At 37.7% G+C, this 22,140-nt stretch overlaps 5 protein-coding genes across 6 annotated transcripts in view; 2 read left to right on the top strand and 3 right to left on the bottom strand.

Moving 5' to 3' along the window:
- LOC118750659 (uncharacterized protein PB18E9.04c-like) overlaps positions 1-2,082 on the bottom strand; it is a 20,413-nt gene extending 18,331 nt beyond the window's left edge. Inside the window, exon 1 of one of the 2 annotated variants that reach the window (XM_036485391.1) lies at positions 1,748-2,082. The gene's annotated coding sequence lies outside the window, so the exon portion shown is untranslated. Of the gene's footprint in view, positions 1-430; positions 826-1,747 lie in introns of those variants that run through there. The other variant, XM_036485389.1, reaches the window with a different exon arrangement.
- A 1,340-nt stretch (positions 2,083-3,422) lies between these two features.
- On the top strand, positions 3,423-6,988 carry LOC118750658 (negative elongation factor B). The gene is made up of 4 exons (XM_036485388.1): positions 3,423-3,634; positions 3,702-3,800; positions 3,858-5,057; positions 6,510-6,988. The coding sequence occupies exons 1-4, from the start codon at positions 3,512-3,514 to the stop codon at positions 6,855-6,857; spliced, it is 1,770 nt and encodes a 589-aa protein (XP_036341281.1). The 5' UTR covers positions 3,423-3,511; the 3' UTR covers positions 6,858-6,988.
- Positions 6,975-14,493, bottom strand: LOC118750656 (protein HIRA homolog). Its single transcript, XM_036485387.1, has 10 exons — positions 14,264-14,493; positions 13,912-14,177; positions 12,263-13,057; positions 11,842-12,200; positions 11,615-11,776; positions 11,180-11,556; positions 10,974-11,119; positions 8,763-9,127; positions 8,435-8,651; positions 6,975-8,350 (listed from the first exon to the last, which is right to left on the bottom strand). The coding sequence occupies exons 1-10, from the start codon at positions 14,298-14,300 to the stop codon at positions 8,141-8,143; spliced, it is 2,934 nt and encodes a 977-aa protein (XP_036341280.1). The 5' UTR covers positions 14,301-14,493; the 3' UTR covers positions 6,975-8,140.
- Positions 14,494-16,346: 1,853 nt separating this feature from the next.
- Positions 16,347-18,340, top strand: LOC118750655. The gene is made up of 4 exons (XM_036485386.1): positions 16,347-16,676; positions 16,746-16,916; positions 16,999-17,626; positions 17,689-18,340. Exons 1-4 carry the CDS (start codon positions 16,664-16,666, stop codon positions 18,167-18,169), a joined length of 1,293 nt encoding a protein of 430 aa, XP_036341279.1. The 5' UTR covers positions 16,347-16,663; the 3' UTR covers positions 18,170-18,340.
- A 2,453-nt stretch (positions 18,341-20,793) lies between these two features.
- Positions 20,794-22,133, bottom strand: LOC118750654 (pyruvate dehydrogenase [acetyl-transferring]-phosphatase 1, mitochondrial-like; the record flags this gene model as incomplete). The annotated part of the gene is made up of 2 exons (XM_036485385.1): positions 20,794-21,496; positions 21,553-22,133. Coding segments are annotated over 2 exons (795 nt in total), but the record flags the coding sequence as incomplete, so codon positions are not given.
- Between the last annotated feature and the right edge of the window lie 7 nt (positions 22,134-22,140).

The raw sequence follows: 22,140 nt of genomic DNA, 5'->3' as shown, positions 1-22,140 counted from the left end.
CATACAAACGTACATATATATAAATGTACAATATACATACCTACATATTGTATATGTATATTCGCAAATATGAAGGTACATAGCAATGAATTCGTCAAAAGCGTTTATATTTCTCATTAATTATGCCATCAACAGCTTTTGCGAACAATTTATTGTATTGATAAATGCTCTTACACGTTCCAATATTTTTTACATACTTTTCGCCACCTTTAATTTTAATATGCACAATCTATGTATTATAAAAAGTTTACGTGCGAGAAGAAAAAAGTGAATCGGGCGCGTTTTCGGTATCTAGCCAATAATGCTTGTTGCTGCAAATGCAAATATACAAAACCACTGCCCACACTTCCAATTTTCGCGTTTTGTTTACGACATGCGCATTCGCTTTGCTTGACATTTGGTATTCTTTGATCTCTTCATTCCGTTATACCGCTCTTCTTTAATTTCAAACGCCGTTTACGCTCTTGTTTTAGTGTATTTTAGCTTTCCATTCTAGTCTTGTATTTTCGTTCTCTCCGCGATTGACTATGTTGATTTTTGTTTTGTCATTTACCCATTCAATTATCACTTCGTTGTATTCAACAGCTCGTGCCTGCAAAAACTGTACTTGCGATGCCACGACCGCCTATTGTCCACAACAACGAGAGACGAAAAAAAAAACAAGAGCTTTGCGGCAATATGCCTAGATCGTTTGTTGGGGTTGTCCAAAAGCATACATGCTTGTTTTCTGTTGTATTCTATTGTTGTTGGCCTCGGTCAATTACGCACATATTAGCAAGTGGAACAGAGGAAGAAAAGCGGCGATTTGTCAAGTATACACAAGGGCCGTTTTCACCAACTCTGGTTAACACTAATCGCCAGTTAAACATCGTTGCCGACGTTACCGATACAACACAATATTATTATTAATATTACATATAATTATTATTATTTATTACTATTATTAATATTACATGTAGAATTTTACATGGTAAGTGCTATGCGTTGGGTAACGGCTTACACGCAAAGCCCATTTAACAGATTCTTATGTGACAACTCTCATGCAACGCTAAGTTTGAATAACTGGGCTATTAACCGGGGATGGAGAAAACGGAAAAGGCCCTAAGGGCCGAGTGTTCAATGTCTGGTTATCACTACTTGCCGGTTAAACATCACTATCGACGATTTCGACATCATGCATATAACATGGGGTACGTTCAGAAATGCATCAAGCCAAAGCATCAGTCCCTTTTACTTCTAAACTAGAAGGCCACAATCGCCTGGTGTAAACGGTCCTTCAACTAATCTTTCAATGAAGTTGGTCGGCTGCCTACTATCGTTCAACTTTTGATTCAACTAATCGCCTGTGAAAGTAGAATCATGTAAATTCCCTATAAGTGTTGTATTGACATATATTGTAGTATTTAAAGGCTAAATAAATGTTTAGAGGACTTGAAACCACAACCAAATATTTTTTAACTGTGTGGAATTTCACAATACGGCTTTTTAGCTTGCGAATCCCTTTAATAGTGTTTAAAGTTTATGACATACAACAACGCGACAGTATACAACACCTTGTCAACTTCCTAATTAATTGTGACTAGAAATCTCAAAGAGGAAAATTCGAGCCGCCTATGCTATGGATTTTCTTATGCTGTGAAAAAAGGGAAGAAGATACATCCTTATGTACATACATATGTAAGTAAGATACATGTTTTTACATTTACATTTATTAATTTCAGCTAGTTATTTTCAAAAAAAAACTTACCCGAATATAGAAATGCATATATGAAATGCGCGTATGTATGTATGTAATTACTTTTTACGGAACTAAAGTTCGTCTTTTGGAGTCATATTTTTCTTTTATCGTACGTGTAGATTTTCATTTAATTCACTGCACTTTTTAACAATGGGAAACTGTTTCAATTCTTATAATTGAAAATTGGGATGCATAAATCCCACGAATAATTGATTCTGAAAACGACCACAACCACTTCTTCTGGAATTCACTGCGAAATGAATTTCAAAACGGTTTTGTACGCAATTTACTTTTTCTTTCTGGTTGATTTTCATCGCTCCATTACTTTATTCCCTCATTTGGTTGGATTTTCTTTTTTTTTACGAACCTTTCCTCTCAAGCAATTCTCTATTTATTAATGTACATACATATTTAATTTTCTATGACTTTGTTTTATTGGCGTTTTCGCGTCTTCTGACGTTACGTTTTGGACCCTATTTCGTTTCGTTAGTCTAGGTCAGTGATGGAAAAGCAGGCACATAGTGCCATTTTTGGCATTTTCATCCTCGGAGCACTTTTGCCAAAGAACGTAGATAACCAGAATGGACAACTCGTTACAATTATAACGAGTTGTCCCTTCTTCCCTGCAAACCATTTGGGTAAAAGTGCACTTTAGCGAAGGTAGGTCAAAATGAACGGAAAAAATTCGAGAGGGGTATCAATCGACGCGTCTTAACGCCAATAATAACAATCCGAGACAGGAAATTAAGATTTTTAATTCATTGAAAAGTTATTTGCAAAAAACACTTGCACTTTCCGCCTACGCAGAAAGGTGTTCTCTGCGAAGGTCTCGGATTGCTATTATTGGCGTTAAGACGCGTCGATTGATACCACTCTCGAACTTTTTCCGTCCATTTTGACCTACCTTCGCTAAAGTGCACTACTACCACCATTTTTTCAGAGTATTCTGCATTGTAAAGAAATTTTAAAGAATTCGTTAAGATTTAATTCGATTTTTTGCCGAATTTTCTAAAATGAAATAAATTACGCACACTTCCATTCTTTTACGAAATTTCGGAAGAAAATCTGTGAAGCAACGAAAATAATGCTGCTATGTGAAAAATATCTTTCAGAATTTTCTTTATTTTTCGTACAGAAATTTCTTTACGAGTTCGTGTCAACCCCTTCATATAATTTTCTTTGAAAATTCGTAAAAAAATCGTTACAGAAATCAGATACTCCTAACGATTTCCTTAAGATTTCGGGAACTTTGGTTTGCAGGGTTGTTATCTACGTTCTTTGACCCAAGTTTGAGTGATCACAAGTTACAAGCGTTTTCAGTATTCAACAGTTCATTATCATGTACGGTGTAATATTAATTATTATACACTGAACTATGAACTATGAACTATCTGTACTAGTATCTATAATAATAGACAACAATTTGCAATGTTTTTACACTTTTGCAATTAGTTTCGGGCACTATTACACATTCATCACTTGCGCCACTCTGCCATAGTACGGTTGTTGCTCCCTTTCATACCACAGTAATTTTGTATACAACTCTGAATCAACAAAATGCATGCTCCTTCTCATTTTCAACCCTGATCAGATTTTAACCGAGGAGTACTCAAAAAGGTTTATTACTGTATTTACTTTGCATTCAACTTTGATGAAATAAAATGAAACGGAAGCAACATTAAATCATAACAAAAAAAAAGAACAGAAAAACGATTTTTTTTTTCTAAATACAAGTCCACGGTGAGAAATTAAATATATTCCAAACTAGTAGAAATGTCCGTACGACCGAAGTTTGCTGGTACTGGCCTAGAGGAAGTCAATATTCCAGGGCAAGCATATCTCCGAGAAGCGCTTACATCATGCACCGATCCTCTAAAGGCGATTGAAAGCTTTCAGGTTTGTGTTTGTACATATGTATTTGACACAAAATACTATCTCGAAAATAATGTTATTTGGTTTGTAGCTGGAAAATGGTGTGCTTTTACCGTCTTTGCGGCCGATGTTGCCACTTTTGGATTTGCATGGTGTGCGGCGTCTGGATTTTCACACTTCGCTCATGGAGGTAAGCAAAACAGAATTTGGTTTCTTTTAGTGACTAGTGATATTTATAAATTCATAGGAGTTGCGGGAAAAGCTGATTGCACATATTAATGAGTTGGGGCAAAAGGATCCGCGTGAGCGTGACAAAAAATTGAAGGAATTGTTGGTAAAGAGTTTTCCCGTTGTCAGGGTTAAAGCGCTTAGACCAGTAGTAATGGCGATTTTACGAAATACCCAACATATTGATGACAAATATTTGCGAATTTTAGTACGCGATCGAGAACTCTATTCGGATACAGACACGGAAGTAAAAAGACAGATTTGGCGCGACAATCAATCTCTATTCGGTGACGAAGTTTCGCCACTTTTATCACAGTACATTCGTGAGAAAGAACATGTCCTATTCGATCATACAAATTTAAACAATCTTTTCTTTCACCCATCGCCAAAGGTGCGGCGACAGGGTGAAGTAGTGCAAAAGTTGGCGAATATGATAGGGCAGAGTGTGAAACTATACGACATGGTATTGCAATTTTTACGCACCTTGTTCTTACGAACCCGCAATGTTCATTATTGTACTCTTCGTGCCGAGTTGTTGATGGCACTTCACGATTTGGAGGTTCAGGAAATAATTTCCGTGGATCCATGTCATAAATTTACTTGGTGCTTGGATGCTTGCATTCGCGAGAAGAATGTTGACATAAAAAGATCTCGCGAGCTGCAAGGTTTTTTAGACAACATAAAACGTGGACAAGAGCAGGTTTTGGGCGATTTATCGATGACGTTATGCGACCCATATGCTATCAATTTTTTAGCCACGTCAGCAATTAAAATTTTACAACATTTAATTAATAACGAAGGACTGCCTCGCGATAATACCATTCTCATCTTATTGCTGCGTATGCTCGCCTTGGGATTGAGTGCGTGGGTAATGATTGATTCCCAAGATTTTAAGGAACCAAAACTTGACTGCCAGGTTGTTACAAAGTTTTTACCTGCGCTAATGTCACTTATGGTGGATGATCAATGTCGTAGTTTGCATTCGAAATTACCTCCAGACGAGCGTGAATCTGCACTTTGCACGATTGAGCACTCGGGGCCTGCACCAGATGCCGTTGAGGCGTATATTCAGGAGAGTTCTGTAGCCAGCATATTGGCGATGTATTACACTTTGCATACGGCACGCCTGAAAGATCGTGTTGGCGTACTGCGCGTTTTAGCAATATTGTCTGCTTGCAAGGATGACCGTGCCTACGAAGATCCATTCCTACATTCACTTGTAAGTCAACAATATGCTCACATATAATTTAATATTCACAATTATTTGCATGAACAATGTTTGCATTAATTATTTATCAAAATATAGTTCATCCCATAATATAAACCATATAAATCAAAGTTGCACACACAGTATGAATTTCCCGAAAATTCAAAAAATTATCATCAAAATTAAGATTTGTATTCAGAATTTCTAGAAAATTTTCGAGTTTTTGTAGCTCAAAATGCAAATTTTGGCTCGCTAAAAATTACCGTTGACCTTTAGAACTTCTATGTGAAGGGTGCTGTGCGTTTTTTTCCATATAACGCTTAATCAAAACTTATTTGATTTATTTGGTTGATATTATCGAATGAACTATATTTTCGTATATCGTCGTTTAAAGTAAAAAAACCGCGTATCAACAAAATTTAAAACCGCGACGAATGGATAATGATTGAGCCAAGAGCTTGTATGAGCAAATCCAATTTTTGGCAGCAAATGTCAGTTACGCGGCTTTGCGGAATGACGATTCGCGGTTTTGCACTTTAAACGACGATATTCACCCTCATTGCGAGAGTCGTGTCGAATGCAAGTCGTTTTTCGAGAGCCGAATGGTATAGAAAGTTTCACGGTAAAACTTTGCAGAACTGTACACTTTTCGACGATTTTCGTCGTTTACTTAAGAGCGAAATACACAACACAAGCGGCTTGACAAACTAAGCGAAATTTCCCTTTGCCTCAAGCCATTTGTGCTGTCTATGGGGTGTTTGAAGGTTCGACAAGCCGCTTGAGGGAAATTTGAGCAAAAATCAAATTTTTTTGATTTTCTGGCCGCCATGTTGACGTTTGATCAAACCGCTTGCGATGTGGATGGTAAAATCGCCTCAATTGCAACTGAAATTTCACCAAGTGAAGACGTAAGGGAGAATAATGGTAGAAAACTAAAATGTTTTACATTGTTAACCGAAAGAAAACTAAAATTCTGTGCTTGAACGACTCATGTTTGCATGGTCTATGGCAAAATGGGAAAAGTATGTTTGACAAGCCGCTTGTGTGGTGTATTTCGCTCTTTATTTTACCACCACAGTAGACAATGTCAATGTTGTCGAAGCATGGGGCTGATTATATTAGACTTAGGTGTACACATTAATTTAACGCTCACAGTACATATCGTTACCTTATTAGTTATATATAGAAAGGCCCTACCAACCAGTTTTGTTTTTTTGCAAAGTTATTTCAGAAACTTAACAATATTTTGCATTTTTTAGTTGGAAACTTCTTTAAAGTTATTTTTTTTTTTTAATTCAAGCCTTCAATTTCCATTAGGTTTTTAGTGATAAGTTGTACAAAGTAGGATTTTCAAGAAAAGGAGATAGTGCTTATTTATATTACGGTAACGAACGATATGTGTCTCGATATACATATATGTACTACATATCCAACTCAAATCAAATTAATGCATTGAATTTTTAGATCGCATTGCTTATCCCAATGGCGGAAGAATTTTCCACTGAAGATTTTTGTACTACGCTCTTCGATGAATTCCTCTTCGCTGGACTGACACGCGATAATGTTACGAGGCATATGTTAAAGCTGTTGTGGTATGTGCACAATAAATTGCCTACCGGGAGATTGGCTACACTCATGAAGGCTATTCAACCCACAACTGGCCATAACGAAACGGTCCACAAACTGTATGAAACACTCCAGGAACGGATCGGTGCGACTATGCACGAAGGTCCAATACCTGAACAACCAGAAATAGATTTTGATTCACCGCTGAAAAGCGTACCCACTCCTGGTCCTGCGTATATGCAGTGAGGTGATGAAGCGAAATTAAGACAAAAACATACATAATTTTTTCTTTGTATTTTTCTTTATAAATTATAAAATTTTTATATTATGAATGTATGTACATGCAATAAAAAAAGACTTGTACGCTTGCCAAATTGATGGAAAAACGTTTTCAACTCGATCTAGCACTACATTCAAAAATACACCAATTAACTTGTTAAATCGGGAAAATCAGCTCGCAAACATGTTAAATAAAATGCAGTAAGTTAACTTGTTAAGCCAATTAACATGCTCGGAAACAGTTCAGCGCAGTGTTGTATACGGAAGATTCCGATAAAGATTTAATGAACACGGTTGCTTTGAATTGAACATGAATTACTTTGAAATGTACATGTCTGCGTTTTCTCTATACTGAGATTAGTAGCTATACATAATACAAAGTACGATATGTGTAGCCATGGTTACTAGACCAGCATCTATGTAGACACCAGTCCCCATACATAATGGGGCTAGGACTCATAAATTGTATAGCCATTCGTGACTGAAGGCAAGGAGACACAATGGGAAATAACTAATAAAATTATTCAGCACAACTTGCAGAAGAGTAATGAACGGCTAAGCACCCGCTACAACAACAGCAACAAGGGAGTAATGAAAAATTGTATCTCAATACAAAAATTAAAAAGGTAAGCCAACGCTTAATTTTAAAACTTGAAAGTTTAAGATGCTGCTGATCACAGTTTTTTACATGCAATTGCGTAACAAATAAGAATCAAAATGTAAAGCTATGTATATATGTATTTCAAAGTAAAAGAAGCTATACATTTCAATCAGATCAGCTGTTTTTCTTGTAGAACATTTTTACCAGTAAGAATAAACAACTTTGGAAGTGTTCGCTTATATGAACGCCAAATCTGATACTTTTTGATAATTATCAGGTTTTTATTGTAGTTTTTGGAGATTCCTCTGCCAAATATAATTCTGGGTCGTTCCGGTTACGTAGGCCCGACTGTCGTGGGAACGAATTTTCAGGTTGTCGAACAGGCTACTTGTAGCAGCATAAACAATGCCTAAATGGGGAATAACTCTGTGGTGGCAGTCCTTAGGCAAATACACGTTCCACTATGTGTTTCTCCATGATTTGTTAAAGATTTCTAATACAACTCTGTGCTGAACTTGTTTTTAAATTTTTCAACAATAATTGCATGGTATTTAACCTGTTTACAGGCCGACTTTGGTCGTTTATCGCACTATAACGGTTGGCAGTCGTTTGTTTCTTTTTTCGTTAACAATTCGAAAATATACAATGCCTACATTACATCCCTTGATTTCGACAAATTTGCCTCGGTTTCCATATTCGTATTTGGAGGAGTCGTCATAACGACATCTGTGACAACACTTGAACCCGGTCTCATACAAAACTCGAACAGCTCGTGATATTCCATATACAACCGCTGCCATTTTACATGCGGTTTAAGTGTATTCAGCACGTTCTCTAATAATTGATGCTTGGGCACTGCCTTTTGTTTTTAAGGATAAATATACATTCAAATGTATGTATGTACACATTAGAATTGATATTGTTTTGAAAATTTACAAATTACCAGTATTTTGTGATCGAGCCCGCCATTACGTGGTGAAGAGCCCAGCAAATCATCCAGTAATATCCTTAAACGTTGTTCAGTCCCGCTAAGCGCCAGCTGATACGCGTACATGTTGTACCAGAAAATCAATTCTTCGGGGGAATTAATGGCTTCTGCTATCATAAGTTGATTTTCTATAAAATTCAGTTTGGCACTGGACTGCCAGTCCTGCATATTCCTATAACGAACAAACAACTTTAATAAATGGGAGGTATTAGCTGATCTGCTAAATACACAGAAAAAGAGAGCATTTCATTTATTCAGCAGATAAGAAATTCATATGACTTACATATCTACTGAAGTGTTCATGGCAGCAAATGTATTGGTTGCAGCTTGTGTGGAAATCAATGGATATGAAAAATAGTTTTTCTCAAAATCTTTAGGAATCGTGGTTTGCAGACCATGACGTACTAGAGGATCCTTATTATTGAGTACAAGCCATGATTGCAGTTGCGGCGAATATGAATAAGCACTACCATTGGCATATAAAATCATCGGTATGCCGTCTTCTGTGATATTAAATTGTACAACCGTGCCTAGCTTTCCGCCAATATCATTACAAGTCGTTGATAAAAATATACGCCGCTCCTCAATGTGCCAGATGCGTAAAGTGCCGCAGTCGGTAACCACACCAACCAAGCGACCACTGGGACACTTAAATAAGAAAACGAAAAATGTATATTACAAGAATCAACTTAGATATGTATTAATGAGGTATGCACTGTGACATAAGATTTATACTCTCTGCCTTTGACAATGCTTCTGTTGAACCAAGACCCCAAAAATTCCAGGGGATCTTAAGGAAGTAAGTCATCATCGCAATCGACTAGAAAATTGACTGTCAAAAACTCTTCGAGAATTGTTTATGCTGTTACAACAACTACAAAGATGAAATGTTGTCTCTTTGGTCGATTCACAGAAGAGACGAGAGTTCGTTAAACCTAATGCTTAGATTGTGCAGGCAAACCCTCAGTCTACAGTGTCCTGTGCGATTACCTTTGACGATACCTAATTAAGATTGATGAGGAATGGCTCAGGCCATAATGAAGTTGTGGCTATCCTAGCTAGTTCGTACACTATCTCATTTCCCTCTTCACCTTTATGTGCTACTCTGAGAAACAATCATATACTTCTTTCTTCTCAAATACTATTGTCCGATAAGACGACTTCTAACACTAAATGTACAAGCCGTCTGGGTTTGTCAGGATAAGGTTAAGATTAGAGTCTATTGAATTAAATATGAATCCCCTTGAATATTTTTAGGCGCATACCAGTGTTGACAAAATGTTAATCTGATTAACGATTAAAAATAAACCATTAAAATGTTAATCACGATTAACGATTAAAATTAATTAATCGTAATCAACTGTACGATTAATGATTACATTTTTTAATTGTTAATTGTCGGTTGTGATTACGATTAATTAATTTTAATCGTTGATCCAATTAGAAAAGAAAATCTTATTACGTTCCAGTTGGTCCGAATTTGAAACCAAACACCAGTGATTTTGTGCTTCACGTGAGATTTTGGCTAGGTTGGTGTTGAATTCCATCTAAGAACATTATCCTTTCGTTAGGTGCAGTCCATTTTGAAAGAACTGCTCTCGAACTTCCCTCTAGTTATGACTATGTCATTAGCATAGCATATATTATTAGTGGCTTGGATGTAGCGGTTCTCGCTTCTCCATTAACTTTTTCATATGACTTATCGACGTGAGGGATTTTGTTAGCGTGTATTCTCTACTTTCAACCTCTGAAACCTATGATGGAATCATTATGGGCTGTTGCCAACAACGTTTCTTTCTCTTTGCCCCAAGTACTGCCGGCCAGCGACTTGAGGACATTGTTTCGGCTCTGCACTTTGTTGACAATTGCGGTTGTATGCGCCGAGAAGGAGAGCAAACTGTCGAAGGTAACCCCCGAGGATTTTGGGGTTATTCACCGGCGGTATTGTTACGCCATCGACGTGAATACCCAATTGCAGTCTGACCTCCCTTGTGCAGGTGGTGAATAGGGTTGCCGAGGATTTCGCAGGGGATAGGGCAAGGCTCCTTGCAGTGAAGAAGCGAGAAAGTTCGGCGAGATAACCGTTTACTTTGGAGCACATGTCATCAATTCCATTCCCAGACGCCATGATCGAACAATCGTCAGCATAGGAGACAATAGTAACACCCTCTGGTGGTTGAGGAAGCTTTGAAATGTAATAATTAAATAGTAGTGGGGACATCCTGTGGTACCCTCTGTTTAATTTTACGTGGCTTACTAGTTTTGTCTCCGAAATAACCGAGTGACCACTGGACCGATAGCGGGTAAAAAGTCTTTAGCCAGCCATCAATCCGACAGAGGCGGCCTAATCTCTATGGGTTTTACTTCTAGTTTTTGGATGGAGAAATAGGGACTTTAAAGGCTAGAATCCAACTACAACCGAACCTACAAAGATGCATATTTATGATGCCCCTGGCGAAACGTTGCATTTGACGATTTCATGAAATTTACTTACGAAAGTGCACTGAACCGCAGCTGAACTTATACTTATAACGGGCATTTTGGCTCTGCCAGTATGCATATCCATCAAACGCAATGTACCATCCATACTGCACAGCATCACGTGCTTATGGCAAAAATTCAAATTAACAATTGGCGAACCTAAAAAGACAAACAAGATAAGAGTTTTCCGAATTTCTTAAAACTGCATCCAATACAAACCAACTAAAATTTCCCAAAGTTTTTCTATCTGAGCCGGCCTTTGTATATTGTAGCCGGTCACTTTTGCCAAAAACCCACTACCAGTACCTAAATACCCATTGTGAACATGAACTCTATGGTCTAGGGCAGTTTTTTGGAATTCACATTTTGTGTTGCTATTAATAACCAATTTTGGACCAGTAGTAGAAGCTTGGTATGGTTTCACAGCTGTGGGTAAATGATCAGTTGCCAAGGTTGTTGCTCCGCTGAAGGGGGCGCTGGTAGATGACTTTGAAGTGACAATGAGCGGGAATGTCTTCACCGAACTATTTTCCGCTTTTTGGGGCTGTAATTTTGCAGCAGATGATGTAGTTTTTATAAGTCGGGCATCCAAGCATCTAGAAAGTGCGTTACATAGGCGAATGAGATGATTAATTCAAAATTGTTAATTCTCACATTTCTTGGGCCTCAGTTATCGTCGGTTTGGCAAATGTGCTCGTTCCTGGTGGATTCACTTCTGCAGATATGCTTGCTGTCGTTATTGCTGTTGATGTATTGGAATTCCATGCTGTTACAGCTGGAGAATTCGATACAAGGTGCGACGTGTTCGGAGACTCACTTCAATTTATATGATTTAGTCACAATTCAGTTATTATTAACAAAGAAATTTAGTGCGCTCTTACCTCACATCTTGATTAAGTGCTACAAAAACTGGAGTAATGCGTCGTTTTCCGTCAGCAGTTCTAGTTTCTGTTTGTTTCCTAACTGCATTAGTATTGCTTGGCCGCACTTCGTCGCTTCCTGTTGAACACAAATTTGTAGAAGGCAATTCGGAATGTCCGTTCGATATGGCAACCAACGCGGTTGGCTGAGTAACGTTGTAGTTTTGTTTACTAATATTTGCTGTTGGCAAGCTGGGAGGCATAGGCTTCTCTTGTGTCTCGCCCAGAAGTTCGGGATTTTCAATCAGTATGTCAGCTCCACCACTAGAACCGTTTTCAAGGGTTACACTTTTTCCGTATGTTTTTTGAAACAACGAGTTCTAAAAATATATGAGTTATAAAGATTTGAACAAGTTATGAACAACTTTGATTTTCTGCAAACCTTTTCTTCATCTGAAACAGGAGTTCCAAGTTCGCTTTCAGAAAATTGCAAGCAAGCCACTGTTCCATCGCCACTACATGCCATCAAAATACATTTTGCTGGTCCCCAAGAAAGATCCAATATGCTATCACTGAATAGATCGTGTATAACGACTAATGGTCGATTTAATGCAGTCATCCAAACTGATAACGATCGATCTCTGGAGCCCATCGCCATACAACAATACTGAAGTTTTCTATCTGCGTTGGATGCCTGCCTTGTCAAGACTGTGTCGTGGAACCGAACGCATGTTACAGCTTTTCTGTGACCTACAAAGTCTTTGTCACATTTCCATCCCTCTCGTTCTATAATGCGTGCAGTAGGGCCTCCGCCGTTCATAGCATGTGCTGACACTAGGTACAGTCCATCCGGGGACCAAGATAACCGAAGTATATGAGTGGTGCCGCCGCAACCTTTAAAGGGCTCAGTAATAGTGCTGCTACAACTCCAATCACTGGTCTTCCACATTTTAACACTTCGGTCATCACTTTGAGATGCCAAAAACTTCCCCAGGGGATCCCACGCTACTCCTTTAACCAATCCAGTGTGGCCCCTCAAAGTTGTAACCATATTGGGAAAAGATTGTACATCCCAGATGATGATGGTATTATCAATACTACAACTGGCTAACCATCGTTCATTAGGAGACCAAGCCAGGTCAAGCACATCCCCTGAGTGCCCACGTAGAGTAGCCGTACATTTCCATGATTCGGCATTTTTTTGAAGACCTCCCGTACCGAAAACTCCACTTGGCCCCTAAATTTTTTAATTTTTAATTAGGGACGAAAAATAATCATTATTTTATAAATTTGAACTAAACAAATCAACAAGTCGTAAAGCAGTTTTAATTTTCCTACTGCAAGTTACAATTATTATTTTTTCGATTTCAATAAAGATTAACGATAATCTGCCTTATCCTGAGTTTCGCCCGAAAAAAAATCACCCGAAAATTTGTATTCCGGCCATAGTAAATACATGACTTTCATTTTACCCGAACCGGTTTACTTTTCCCCTTTTGATCTCCATGATTTACTATGGGCGGATTTAAAATTTTCGGGTGAGCGAAAAAAATAAAAATCATAAAATAATCATTACACTGTAGGTAAATTTTTAAGTTTTGAAATATCACAGCCAAACGACCAAACACGTAAGCTTAATTTTGGCCCCTAGATTACGATGCCGTTTTTAGAAAATCCGTACCATGTCAAAATTTTGAGATATTTAGGAGGGAAGTTTTAGAGCTCTTACGGTGAAATGTTCGGCGCTTATAACACTGTGTTCAGGGTTTGAACTGTTTTTCTAAGCAAAAGTTTTGAAAGCTGATCTTACTTAATCAAGACCTTCTTAGTTCAATGGCGCCCTCGTTTACCGAAGGAAACTTAGGATAAGGCTGAATGATTATTCAAAAACCTCAAAACCTATACCACAGTACATTTAAGGTACCTAAAATTTTGTACCTACTGCATACAACGATATAAATCAAAAATTTAATTATGAACTTTTAATTATGGACTTTTACTTAGTTACGGCGTTTTGTATTACAGCGGCGATGTGAGATAGGACGTTTTTAAATTAAGGTAACGATATGTAAGCTTTCAATATTATTGTACCTTTGACATTCTCCAAATCATAACCAATTTATCATCCGACCCCGAAGCTAACATTTGACCATTAGGTGACCAACGAACGCAATTTACACATGCCAAATGGTTGTCCAATTGGCATAGCATCTTTGGTACGTTCTCATCCTGTTCTACTTTTTCCGATAGTACTGGTAATAAATTCCATATCACGACACGCCCGGAATCCAAGCCCTGACCGCCAGTGGCAAATTTAAGACATTCCTGGTGCACATCCACGGAGAATATTGGCTTATCTTTAGCAGTGATTAAAAAAAAAATATTTATATAATTTTTTCATTCAGATTTATTCTCAAACGACCAGCAGTACAAAAGATCATACCGTCATGATGCACCCAGCTAGGTTTCAAAAGTTTCATTAAACCAGATAGGTTTTTCTTGGGAGCGAAACTTTTTTATTTTTTGCTAATTTGAAAAGTTTTACTTAATGTAAGAGCACGTATTTTTTTGATAAATTTTCGTCTTGTTTGTGTCTTGTCTTTTATTGCAAATTTCGATTACCTTTCCACTTGCATTCTGTTTCTTTTTGCGTTTTGCGCCTTTTTCATTATTGTCGGTTTTCTTTTATCACTTTCAAGCGTTCTTTTTGTTTACTTTTTCCATTTCATCAGTTTTCTTGCGAACAGTGTGACCAGAATGACCCATGCTATTTACCATGATCCAACTACACAAGATCTGACAACATGAAGCAAAAGAAAAAAGTAATTTTCTGGCTGACGTAGCGGTTTGATCACAACGTAAGCGGTTTGAAAATAAAAAGTTTTGACTTTTGTTTGTCTCTCAAGAGGCTTGTCACCAGTGTTGCCATTGAGAATTTTCAGAAAGTCGCAGAAACGAGGTCATTGACGAAAAAAGGGCCAATGTATAATTTTTGCTTTTCTTTACTTCTTCTTCTTACTTGGCGCTTTATTGACGCCAAGTGAAGCCAAGTCCTTCTCCACCTTCTTCCATCGCAGTGGGGGCCTCCCTCTTCCTCTGCTACCACCAGCGGGCTCCGAGTTGAATTCTTTCAGAGCTGGAGCGTCGGTGTCGATTCGAACGACATGACCAAGCCAGCGGGGCCGCTGTATTTTAATTCGCCATCGTCTGCGGTACTCGCCGTCGCCAACGCGTAAAAGCCCAGAAATCTTCCGCAAAATCTTTCTCTCGAACACTCATGCTTCTGCGGCATATACCAGCAGGGGCATGATGAGTGACTTATAGAGCGTGGTTTTCGTACGTCGAGAGCGGACTTTACCCTGAGTTGCCTACTCACTCCAAAGTAACACTTCTTGGCAAGAGTGATTCTGCGTTGGATTTCCATGCTGACAGTATTATCGGTGTTAATGCTGGTTCCCAAGTAAACGAAATTCTCTACTTTCTCGAAATTGTAACTGTCAACAGTGACGTGGGTGCCAAGGCGCGAATTTGCTCACTGTTTGTTTGGTGACGGGAGATACTTCGTCTTGTCCTCGTTTACCACCAGACCCATTCGCTTTGCTTCCTTATCCAACTTGGAAAAGGCAGAACAGACTTTGCGGTTTTCGATCATCGGCATCGATGCCGATGATATCGATGTCATCGGCATAAGCCAGCACGCTCTTATAGTAAATTGTTCCTGAGCGGTTCAGTTCTGCAGCTCTTATTACCTTCTCCAACATTAGATTAAAGAAGTCACGTGAAAGGGAGTCGCCCTGTCTGAAACCCCGTTTAGTAGCTTTACTCTTTACTAGTAAAAGAATAAATCTGTTGAATTTAAAAAGAAAAAAGCGGGACAAGCTTTGCACAAAACAGGGTTGGAAACATACACATAAATCTAGTTGCTGCAAGGAGAAGAGTGGCATTTCCCTTCAAGGTTTTAAGTGATGCATTTTTTCGCATTTACTGGACGAAAATTTTTTCAACAGCATGGTTCTGTTAACATTTCCTAAAAAATCTTTGAAGAGGGGTAAGAGTCGCTCACAATTTTGGAAAAGAGTCCACAAATCAAAATTTTCAAAAAGTCGGGTCAAAGGGTATTGGCGCTTAAAAAGCGTCAAATTGCCCCTTTAGTCGCACAACGGATTTTTACCAATATCGGCGTTATTATTTAACTTTTAGCAATAGCTGGTACATCAAAACATAGAGATTCAGATTATAGAATTTAATATGCCTTTTTTCAAGCTCACATGCGAATGCTTTGCAACGACAAGTTTTGACAGATGTGTGAGAACGTCACATAAGAATATAAATGGAATTATTTGCCTTTGCGAACGTTCATGTTTCCGCTCGCATTGAACTGTATAGCAAGCTTATCAGAGCACAAACGGCTTGAAACAAAAAGTTTTTCGCTTGGTTTGTAAAGCCCTTTGTGTAGTGTATTTCGCCCTTAAAAAAAAACCTTCAACCTTCTTGTGTTGTCAAAATGCACTGCTTTAGCTACTGCACTGCTTTATTACCGTCAATACCATACGCGCATTTGACAAATAAGTGGAAAATGCTCCAGGATTCTTGGCCATTGCTGAAAATTTTTTATTTGGGATAAAAGTTGGTTCTATTTTTAGCCAAATATAGCAAGTAAAGGTAAATTGTTAAGGGCGATTGTTATTTTACTGTTGTTTGAATGAAAACGAACGGAAGTTGTGTGGTAACCAACTCGCAACAAAGTCAGCGAGTACCGAGTGGCTACATTGCACTGGCGAGGAGAATTTAAAACCGAGAAACGAAACTATTTAAACAAAAACCGGATCCACTCTTTTGCAAAATGCAAACCATGAGTAAGTCCAATATATCCACCCAAGACTAAGCTTCCGTTATATCTGCTATCAATAATTTTAACTGTGTAGAGCGCGAGCGTAAACGCTATCAAAAGGATACCGCACCAGCAGATGATATAATAACTTTAATACACTTGGTCCGCCAAAATCCCGCACTATACAACTACAAGTTACAACCAAATCAAAGACGGCGGATTGATGTATTAAACGGTTGGGCAGACATTGCGGCACAGATCGGAAGTAAGTGGTAGTTAACAGTAATCCAACCATTGTAAAAGTTGTCAATCGTTCCACAGAATGCTATATAAATTTTATTTTTTAGACAAATATACGGTAGAGGAATGCCGGCGCAAGTGGAAAAACTTAAGAGATACCTACCACCAATACCGGCTGCGCAAGCCCAAACTTGGCGACGGATTATCCAAATGGCGGTATGCGAAAGAATTAGAATTCCTTTCCACCGTATATCAGCCAAAATTAAAATCCCAACGTCACCAAAATTACATGATGGATACACAGCGCTCCGATTTGCATGATCTTGGAGGTAGTGTCTCAACACGCTTAAAGGAAGATCACATCGAGGGCAGCATTGTGCATCATTCGAATTCGGGCATTACTTTGGTAAACGATGATGAGACATTTATACTCACCACATATGAGGAGAGCGTTGCTGATGATGTTACCACTATCGACCATGGCGGACACGAAGATCCAAGCATATCTTCTCATATGGAATTGACGCATGATGATGATGATGATGTCGAAGATGTGCAGGAAATTGTTAAGAACGAACATGGCTCTTCACTAGATGACGCAAATGGTACTGAGGTCCACTATGAAGAAGTGTGCATGTATGAAGAGGCTGGTAACGGGCCCAGTGTCGATTGTGAAACTATAATTGGGGCAGGCGGAGTAGTGCGCAGCTCTTCGACAGATTCGAAAAATTTTACGTACGGAAATTATTTCGTATTTTGTTGAATTTAATGTAAAAAAAGTATCTCTTTTTTAACAGTTCTCATCATCACCATCACACTCATTCAACAGCCGATTCGTTCACCTACTCAATGAATGACTTTTGCATCGAGTCTATTCCGCACTTACCAAGTACAAGTGGTGGAGGAGGTGAAAGCGGCGGCGGTAGCAGTAATAGTAGTGTAATTGGTGGAACCAAGTTGAAAAATTTGGCAACATCGACAATTGTTACAACCCCTGTGGTTGTGAGCAGTAGCTCTACCAATCCGAATATTGCACAGCAGCAAACAGCAACTTCATCCATATTGCAATTGCAGTCACCTACTTCTATGACCTATAATGGACAGTCGCGGGAAGAGTTGGACTTGTTTTTTGCATTCCTAAAGCAAAAAATGCAACGTTTTTCAAAGGAAGAAATAACGCTAATGCAGGTGGAGTTTCTTAATTGTGTTCAAAAGCATGAAGCTGAACGCAAATACAACGGAGGTGGGGGAGGAGATTCATCAATACTACATCAGTAAGCGAAAATTTAATAAATTTAATGTTTAACAATTTGAAATTTTTATTGAAAATCGAAACATGTACTGTGTAGTTAAGAATTGTATGTAAATGTTGTGTGTATCTAATGCGCATCATAATGCTTCTGAATACTATTAAAATCAAATAATGAGCTCTTTATCAATTATTATTAATACATGTGGTATGTATGTTGTAAAATATAATGAAATATGAATTCTACTGCTTTAATAGTGCAAATAATACATACAACAAAATAGTGCTGGAAAGAAAGGTTTTTTGAGGCATCAATTATATATATACCGTACATATGCCATTTTTAACTGATATAATTTTGTTATTTAACCCGAAACCGCGATAAATCAGTTATTTTGTTAAAACGGTTGTATGGTGATGATAGCGTTTAAACGATGCCGTATCTATAGGTCACATTTTTAAAGTCCATTATAATTATCAATTTTCAAGGCATCTAATTCTCCATTATTTGTAAGATAATTTAGATTTTTTTTAATATTTCATTTCATTTTGATTACTTAGGATTACGATTACTGTAATTGTAATCCCGAAAATTTTCAGCATTACGATTACTTTATTTGTAATTGTAACATGCTTGAGTGCGAATACTTTAATTGTAATCCTTAAAATTTAACGATTACGACTACAGTAGTCGGAATCGTACTTTTTTTGATTACGATTATAGTAATCGTAATCCTAAAAATTTTAAGATTACAATTACCGTAATTGTTATCTTGAAAATTAGGATTACGATTACAGTGGTCGTAATCGTTAAATTTTTAGGATTACAATTAAGTTATAGCAACCATGCAATTCATGATTACGATTACAGTAATCGAGAAATTAGTTATGCTTAGAGCAAATATTGGTTTTAAGTTATGAACTCGCACATTTGTTTGAAATTGTTGTAATTTTCTGCACAGACTCGTGGTCCCAGTATTTCCAATAAAGTTTGATTTTGATTAACGGTCCACCTTGATGTTGTCACCCAAAGGGCAGGGACCTACAGTTTTACGCCGACCCGAAAGGTGATTGCATTTTTAAGACAAGCTGTTTTTCATGACAGAAATACACTCGGAGGTTTGCCATTGCCTGCCAAGAGGCGACCGCTTTTAGAAAAAAACGTTTTAGGTTCTTTATTTTTTAATGCTGGGTTGAACCGGGCTTGAATACAGGCCCTGCGGAATGGTAGTAATCAATCAATTCTTCATACTTTCGGGGAAAGTTACGCTCATTTATGTAACTACTAAACTTCTACAGAATAGCAGGAAATCGCAATCAACGTTTTCTGGATTACGATTACATTAATTGTAGTCATAATATTTTTAGGATTGCAATTAAAGTATTCATAATCGTAATTCTCATGATTACAATTACTGTAATTGTAATCTTAAAATTTTTGGTATTACAATTACGGTATTCCTAATCAGGTTTTTCATGATTACGATTACAGTAATCATACAAACTTATAAATTTCGCGTCAAGAGTATTATCCAAAAGCGTATAATTGATAATAGTGAAAGTAAGAATTGATTCCGTTTCTAAGTTCCAATTTTGTACACAAAAAATAAATATTGTTCCAAGCGATAAGAAAGCGACTCAGGTAATAAGAAAACGACTCGCCCAGGCGAGTTGCCTTCGGCGGACGTTTTATTGCCATAAGCCCACCGACTTTGCAACCGCGGACGACCGAACATATGTATACCAACTTCAACAAATAATTTGCCACTTTTCATGAAGTTACAGGAAAAAAAACTCCCGACTAAATCCTGTAACTTCTGACTAGGAACAGTTGCTCAGTTTCTCTTTCAAAAGTGTTGCCACTTACAGGTTTTATGTCAATAGGAACGACTTCCTGTAAGTTCTGACTAAATCCTGCAAATCGGACTGCTACTGGAACAGACTAAAAGCTGATTGGAACGGCTTCAGACGCACACGCTCGCGAACACCAGTTCCGCAGGGTAATCACTGCCGCAGCGACTCGCTTCATGCCATCCGGACGCATCGCGGAAGGCCGCCATAAGTCTTAAAATTTTTAAACGTAAGATAACGGCTAATACTTTTTTAGGCGTTTTGTGACTTGATCAAAATTCATTAGCATCCACTCGAAACAAGTAATTACATACTTTTCAACATGCATTAGCAGAGTGCACTTTTCTTTTGTTTTTTTGTTTATTTGGTTGGCATAAAGACACTAGGATTTTCACTAAAATTGTGTTAACCAAAATATAAAGTTTTTGCAAGGTTTTATCGAACTTAATGTGAATTTAAACATTTTTAAGATAAGATATGCATTATTTTTAAAAGGTAAATGTTAATTCACCTGCTTTATATATAATTCCAAATTTATGATATAAAATCCCCTCTACCAAAAAACTCAAATTGGGTAACGCCGCTTCGAATTTTTACAATTGAGCAGTTGTCAAAAATCTGCATTTTAATCGAAAAGTTGTTCACTGAAGGAACTACCTTCTTTTTTGCATTATGCATTTATCCATCAAAATCGTTTGATAAAGTGATAAACTTTGGGTGAATAGATTTTCATACAAAGTTTGACAGTTCATTTGTCAAAATGATAAATTCATCATTTTATCAAGTTTATCAGCAGTTTATCACTTTTAATGAATACCCCTATTAATTAATATAAATAAAGTTAATAAATCCTTTTATTCAAAAAAAAGAAAATGCGGCAGTTACTTTATGCGCTATATATTACATAATTAAATGAAAAAGCTGATTTTATATCACCGTTCTATTTTCACAATTGGCCTTAAAAACTAAAGCAACAAGCAGCGGGCTAAGTAAGACTGAAATTTCAAACTATCATTAAAAACTAACATAATTTATAGCACTTGAAAAGGAACGAAGATTTTTTTATGTTAACCTGGAAACTAAATTTCCCAAAATGTAAATAAAAAAGGTTTAGATATTTACAAATATATGTATCTAAAAGAGCAATTTAAAGTGTAGAGGATGGCTTAGTTCTTCGTGTCACAGACTACATTGAGGTATGCTTAGTTTTTAGCACTGGGCCTGAATCGCTGGTCATTCGCAGTAAGCTCACGACGAATACCCCAAATCGAGCCCTGATTCGAGTTGTAGTCTATGTCTCGGCATTGAGTTTTGTTATGTACTCCGTATTGAAATAGATGACGGTAATTGTAATATCATCACGATACAAGCGCACTACATCCTGCGGCAATGAAAGATAATATGCGATTTTGGAGTGCTCAATGCCGTAATCGGTGCCACCTAACGCATTTCGAATCAGGTGTGTGGCAGAATTCTGATCCAAAGGTTTGCGTGCGCGTCCAGCTCTACGAATATAATACGACAATCAAAAATTGTAAATTTATAATATTATTCTATTTACTTCCGTTCAGCTAGCAATTTGGATACTTCAAGCAATGTAACTTCTCCTGTAGGCAGCTTCATCGGTTCTAGCACCTTTTTTGAATTTAAATGTTCGCCAACTAGACTTATGACTTGCGATGGTGTTAAAAAATCCCACAAACCATCGCTAGCAATAACTAAAAACTTATCGTTTGGCCTCAGTATATGATGTTGTACTTCAGGTTGCGCTGTTAAGTAAGGCGGTGTATAGTAATGTGGTGGAACAGAATGCTCTCCAAAAGTAGGTACGACGTATTTGTCCATGATTTCGTTACTCCATTTGTAACGAAAGTCACCTAGAGCTCGTAAAGGAGCCAATTGCCCCAACAATCGCTCATTGCGTATGGCGGTGTCATGTTCCTCATTGGGGTGCTCTTCTAAGATACGTTGCACCTCTTTGAGATTATCGGCATTGTGTTCGGTATTCAATTTTTTCGCCTGCCATTGCCCTGTCTCGGGGCATTGTATGCCGAGAACTGCTCCACAATCGCCCGTGCTCGCAACATGCAAATCTAAGTGATCAATGTGGGCTACAACTGCCACAGCTCCTGAAATTTGAAAAAAAAAA

Source organism: Rhagoletis pomonella, unplaced genomic scaffold (genome assembly GCF_013731165.1).
Source record: "Rhagoletis pomonella isolate Grant_MI unplaced genomic scaffold, Rhpom_1.0 Rhpom_scaffold_00347, whole genome shotgun sequence".
Taxonomy (NCBI): domain Eukaryota; kingdom Metazoa; phylum Arthropoda; class Insecta; order Diptera; family Tephritidae; genus Rhagoletis; species Rhagoletis pomonella.
The sequence above is the reverse complement of the archived record's forward strand: the minus strand, read 5'-3'. Positions and strand labels throughout refer to the sequence as shown.

What these genes read in the sequence shown, in the direction of transcription:
- LOC118750658 (XM_036485388.1), top strand. Translation starts at nt 3,512, where the DNA reads ATGTCCGTACGACCGAAGTTTGCTGGTACTGGCCTAGAGGAAGTCAAT. An exon ending in AGGCGATTGAAAGCTTTCAG is followed by an intron (nt 3,635 to 3,701) that starts GTTTGTGTTTGT and finishes TTTGGTTTGTAG; the next exon opens with CTGGAAAATGGTGTGCTTTT. An exon ending in TTCACACTTCGCTCATGGAG is followed by an intron (nt 3,801 to 3,857) that starts GTAAGCAAAACA and finishes ATAAATTCATAG; the next exon opens with GAGTTGCGGGAAAAGCTGAT.
- LOC118750656 (XM_036485387.1), bottom strand. Translation starts at nt 14,300, where the DNA reads ATGAAACTTTTGAAACCTAGCTGGGTGCATCATGACG. An exon ending in CTGCGGTTCAGTGCACTTTC is followed by an intron (nt 9,128 to 10,973) that starts GTAAGTAAATTT and finishes TTCTTATTTAAG; the next exon opens with TGTCCCAGTGGTCGCTTGGT. An exon ending in ATGAACACTTCAGTAGATAT is followed by an intron (nt 8,652 to 8,762) that starts GTAAGTCATATG and finishes TGTTCGTTATAG; the next exon opens with GAATATGCAGGACTGGCAGT.
- LOC118750655 (XM_036485386.1), top strand. An exon ending in CATTGCGGCACAGATCGGAA is followed by an intron (nt 16,917 to 16,998) that starts GTAAGTGGTAGT and finishes TTTATTTTTTAG; the next exon opens with ACAAATATACGGTAGAGGAA. An exon ending in ACAGATTCGAAAAATTTTAC is followed by an intron (nt 17,627 to 17,688) that starts GTACGGAAATTA and finishes CTTTTTTAACAG; the next exon opens with TTCTCATCATCACCATCACA.